Source organism: Aegilops tauschii, chromosome 5, assembly GCF_002575655.3.
Source record: "Aegilops tauschii subsp. strangulata cultivar AL8/78 chromosome 5, Aet v6.0, whole genome shotgun sequence".
In the NCBI taxonomy this organism is placed as follows: Eukaryota; Viridiplantae; Streptophyta; class Magnoliopsida; order Poales; family Poaceae; genus Aegilops; species Aegilops tauschii.
The window spans coordinates 404,804,161-404,809,514 of NC_053039.3; the positions used below are offsets into that span (position 1 = coordinate 404,804,161).

Here is a 5,354-nt window from a genome sequence, read left to right on the forward strand (position 1 = left end):
TGGAGAAGCTTAAGTGGAGTTTGGGGTTCCGAAACGGAGTGGCAGTGGATAGTTTTGGGCAGAGTGGTGGATTAGCTATGTGGTGGAGAGATCATGTTCAAGTCACAGTGCGTCTGTGGTGCCAATATTTTCTGGACACGGAGGTGGCCTTCGAGGGGAAAACCTTTAGGATCACTGGATTCTATGGGGAACCCAAAACAGAGCTACGCAAGAAATCTTGGGACGCTCTACGATATCTACGGGCTCAAGATAATCTTCCATGGATTTGCGTGGGGGACTACAATGAAGCGCTATTCCAAACTGATCAAAGTTGTGGTAATCCAAGGAGTTTTTTACAGATGGAGGCATTCCGAGATAGTTTGGAAAAGTGTGGGCTAGCGGACTTGGGTTTCTCGGGGTATCCCTACACGTGGGACAACAAGCGGGATGGCAACACAAACATACAGGTGCGGCTGGACCGTGCAACATGCAATGACGGCTTCTTGGAGTTATTTCCGGAAACAAGTGTTGAACATGTACTTACAGAGGAATCGGACCATCAAGCTCTAGTTGTTAGGGCGCTGGAGACGGCTCCTCGCACTAATAAACGGGGCACAAGACAGTTCCACTTTGAGGAAGCTTGTACAAGACATGAAAAATATGAGGAAATGCTCGCAGAAGCGTGGGAGGCGGCTGGTATGGGCGAACAGGGGCTGTCCGCGACCTGGCAGCGGCTGGGACGGGTGACGGGCTCGATGCAGCGATGGGCAATGGAAGTTTTTGGATCTGTTCGAAGGAAAATTGCCAAGCTGAAAGCGCAGCTCCTTGATGCGAAAAAGAGGGCGCTGGGTACTGTTTGTTACATGGAGGTTCGTGAGCTAGAAGAGGAGCTGCGAGAGGTCTATGCAAGGGAGGAAATCATGTATAGGCAGCGCTCAAGAGTGGATTGGCTGCGCGTGGGATACCAAAACACTAGGTATTTTCAAAACAGAGTCTCCCACCGCAAGCATAAGAATACAATCAAGGCACTAAGGCGGGAGGATGGTACGAGATGTTTGGTAAACGATGAGATGAGACAGATGGCTGCAGCTTTTTATGAAAATCTTTTTACCTCCGAAGGATCAACTAGAGCCAACACTTTATTACAAAATATTGAGAGCGTGGTCACTGATGACATGAATGCAGCTCTTGTATCTATGATAAGTGATGAGGAAATAGAGGTGGCGCTATTTCAAATGGGTCCGACGAAGGCTCCGGGACCCGATGGTCTTCCCGCTTTGTTCTATCAACGACACTGGTCGTTGGTAAGGGGAGATGTTTGTAGAGCGGTGAGGGATTTTTTGAGTGGGGTAGCAGCCCCTGATGCTTTTAATGCCACGGTAATTGTTGTGATCCCGAAGGTCAGTGTGCCAGAGTTACTCACCCAATTTCGGCCTATAAGCCTCTGTAATGTCTTATACAAGATTGCTACAAAAATCTTGGCTAACCGTTTGAAGCGCATCCTACCCATCCTTATTTCTGAGGAGCAGAGTGCTTTTGTACCGGGGCGACTGATAACGGACAATGTATTGGTGGCATATGAGTGTGTTCATGCGATAAGAACAAGGAAAAGGAGAAAGGTGTTGTGTGCTGTAAAATTAGATATGATGAAAGCATACGATAGAGTTGAGTGGATTTTTTTGGAGCAGATGTTGGGAAGATTTGGTTTCGCACCGGGCTGGATTGCAATGATCATGAGGTGTGTAACGACCGCGAGCTTTCGGGTGAAGCTCAATGGGGACTGCTCAAGGTGTTTTCTCCCTTCAAGAGGATTAAGGCAAGGCGATCCTCTATCGCCCTATCTGTTTCTCTTCTGCGTGGAGGGTTTCTCTGCTCTACTGAAGAAGGCACAAAGCGAAAATATGATTACAGGAGTGAAATTTGGGAGCACTGGCCCCCATATTACACATCTTCTATTCGCCATTGACAGCATCGTATTCCTTGAGGGCACAACACAGAACATGCAAACGCTCAAAGATATCCTAACACATTATGAGGTTGCATCGGGACAGCGGGTTAATATGCAGAAGTCATCTATTTTCTTCGGAAGGTGGTGTCAACAAGACACAAAAGTGGAGTTAAAATCTGTTTTGGGTGTCCACTCTGAAGCTCTAAGCGAGAGACATTTGGGTCTTCCAACACTGGTTGTGCGATCCAAGGACGGTACTTTCAAGTACCTGACCGAGAGTTCGAAAGGAAAAGTTGGTGGTTGGAAGGGACAGGGCTTATCCAAGGCTGCCAGGGATGTGCTAGTCAAATCGGGCCTGCAATCAGTACCGACTTTCACCATGAGCTGCTTCCGTCTCACAAAGAAGACGTGTGGGAAACTGACTTCTATTTCTTCTAAATTCTGGTGGGGTGCAGCGAACGGCGAGAGGAAAGTACATTGGATTTCATGGCAAAAAATGTGTGCAGTGAAACGAGACGGTGGGATGGGGTTTAGGGATCAGGAAGCATTTAATCAAGCTTTGTTGGCAAAACAGGCCTGGAGGGTGCTGCAATGCCCTTCCTCTCTATGCGCCAGGGTCCTAAAGGCTCGTTATTTTAGTGAGGACACTATCTTGACAGCAACCTGTCCTGCCACGGCTTCATACACATTTCAAAGTATACTGCACGGGCGTGATTTGCTGCGAGAGGGGCTGGTTTGGAGAATTGGGGACGGGTCTCAGGTGCGTATCCACCATGACAACTGGATTCCGCGGAGTAACAGTATGAAACCGCTGGGACAAGTTTATATGCCGGGAGTCACGCGAGTAACTCATCTCCTTAACCCCGGTGGCACTAGCTGGAATGAAGGACGACTAAGAACTATGTTCACGCCGGATGATGTCCATGACATCCAGCAAATTGCAGTGGGTGGTCCGGGCCGGGATGACTACCTAGCATGGAATTTTACAAAGGATGGGAGCTTCACAGTCAAATCCGCATATCACCTGAAGATGGCCATGCTGCGTGCACAATCCAGACAGCTGGAGGCATCAAGCTCGGTCACCAAGCATCGTGGCTTCATGGCGCTTTGGGCTTCACAAGCACCAGCCAAGGCTAAAATACATATGTGGCGTCTCATTAAGAATGGTTTAGCAGTGGGATCAGAACTTCACCGTCGACGGATTAAACTAGGAGTTTTTTGTGTAGCATGCGGAAGAGAGGAAACAACATATCACAGATTTTGGGCGTGCCAACATTCAGTTCAGTTTTGGCGGCTTCTACACTACTTTCTGCCCTTGTGGTTCACTATTTTCTGCCCTTGTGGTTTGTTGTACTTTTTATTGGAGGAGAAAACTAGGAACACCAAATAGAAAAAAAGTGCACTGCACACACTCTGAAGAAATACATGATGCAGTTTGGTTGTGATATTACTATTTATTGCAGGAGAAGATTTGGACAGAAAAAATGAGAAAAAGTGCATTGCACACACTTTGAAGAGGACACAAGAAATGAGGCATTTTTTCAGGGTTTATTTGTGTTGTTTTTCAGGCACGTGTATATGATTTTGTTTAAAAGTAGTTCATCCAACATTGTGTTGTGGTTCATTTTTCTCGATCATTACGGCTGACTTGGATGCAAAATCACTTCATAACTTTTTTAGAGAAAGGAGAAAACATATGATGCAGTACACTAACCTTGATCACGTAGTACCCTAACCTTGGTCATGTAGTCCGGATGCGCCTAAATAAGAAAAAGATAGACAAAGACAAAAAAAGTCATTTGGCTCACTTCGACTTCTCGGGTTCACTGTTATCAGTGCCGCGGTTCACTTGCTCCCAATATGCAGTACATACGTCTTTTTACGAAAATGGCAAAAAAGTAATCCTGTTCATTTTTGATAGTGCTGCGGTTCACTTACGCTCGATATGAAGCGCGGTCAACTTCCTTGTTTGAGAAAATTTACATCTGAACAAAAGAAGCCATGAAGTTCTTGCTCGTCTGGTGCAGTGCGGTTTTCTGTTTGAAGCAGTGCGCTTTTCTGTCTGATGCAGTACATACGACGATATTGATGTTGCAAAAAAAAACAGAGTGTCCGCGTTTCGTTAAATTCAAAATTGCTCTTAAATCGTAAGGAATCGGAGAGAGCGTTCTACATGAAAAAGTTGCGCCTCATCGATATCTTTCCAACGGCGTATAATTTGAATCATTTCAACCAGCGGTTGATACGTCCATTTTGCATCATGCTTTTATATCGATATTTATTGCATTATGGGCTGTTACTTCACATTAAGTCACAATACTTATGCCTTTTCTCTCTTATTTTACAAGGTTTACATGAAGAGGAAGAATGCCGGCAGCTGGATTCTGGATTGGAAAAGGAGCAAAATATTAGAGACCTATTCTACACAACTCCAAAAGTCTTGAAACTCCAGGAAGTCGGTTTTGGAATATATTAAAAATATTGGGCGAAGAAAGCACCAGAGGGGGGCCACCCTCTGTCCATGAGGGTGGGGGGCGCGCCCTACCCCCCTGGGCGCGCCCCCTTGCCCCGTGGGCCACCTGGAAGCTCCCGATGCCCATATTATGGTATAAGGTGTCCTTTGCCCTGGAAAAAAATCAAAAGGAAGCTTTCGGGACGAAGCGCCGCCGTCTCGAGGCTGAACCTTGGCGGAACCAATCTAGGGCTCCGGCCGAGCTGTTCTGCCGGGGAAACATCCCTCCGGGAGGGGGGAATCGTCACCATCGTCATCACCATCGATCCTCTCATTGGGAGGGGGTCAATCTCCATCAACATCTTCACCAACACCATCCCCTCTAAAACCCTAGTTCATCTCTTGTATCCGATCTTTGTCTCAAAACCTCAGATTGGTACCTGTGGGTTACTAGTAGTGTTGATTACTCCTTGTAGTTGATGCTATTTGTTTTATTCGGTGGAAGATCATATGTTCAGATCCTTTATGCATATTAATACCCCTCTGATTATGAACATGAATATGATTTGTGAGTAGTTACGTTTGTTCCTGAGTACATGGGAGAAGTCTTGTTATAAGTAGTCATGTCAATTTGGTATTCGTTCGATATTTTGATGAGATGTATGTTGTCTTTCCTCTAGTGGTGTTATGTGAACGTCGACTACATGACACTTCACCATTGTTTGGGCCTAGGGGAGGGCATTGGGAAGTAATAAGTAGATGATGGGTTGCTAGAGTGACAGAAGCTTAAACCCTAGTTTAGGCGTTGCTTCGTAAGAGGCTGATTTGGATCCATATGTTTCATGCTATGGTTAGGTTTACCTTAATTCTTCTTTCGTAGTTGCGGATGCTTGCAAGAGGGGTTAATCATAAGTGGGATGCTTGTCCAAGGAAGGGCAGTACCCAAGCACCGGTCCACCCACATATCAAATTATC

General features: G+C 46.1%; 1 protein-coding gene across 1 annotated transcript; it reads left to right on the forward strand.

The window, feature by feature from the left end:
• The first annotated feature begins 338 nt into the window (after positions 1–338).
• LOC141022923 (uncharacterized) lies at positions 339–1,108 on the forward strand. The gene is made up of 2 exons (XM_073499209.1): positions 339–955; positions 1,099–1,108. Exons 1-2 carry the CDS (start codon positions 339–341, stop codon positions 1,106–1,108), a joined length of 627 nt encoding a protein of 208 aa, XP_073355310.1.
• The last annotated feature ends 4,246 nt before the right edge of the window (positions 1,109–5,354 follow it).

Coding starts and splice junctions, on each gene's coding strand:
- LOC141022923 (XM_073499209.1), top strand. CDS start 339: ATGGAGGCATTCCGAGATAGTTTGGAAAAGTGTGGGCTAGCGGACTTG.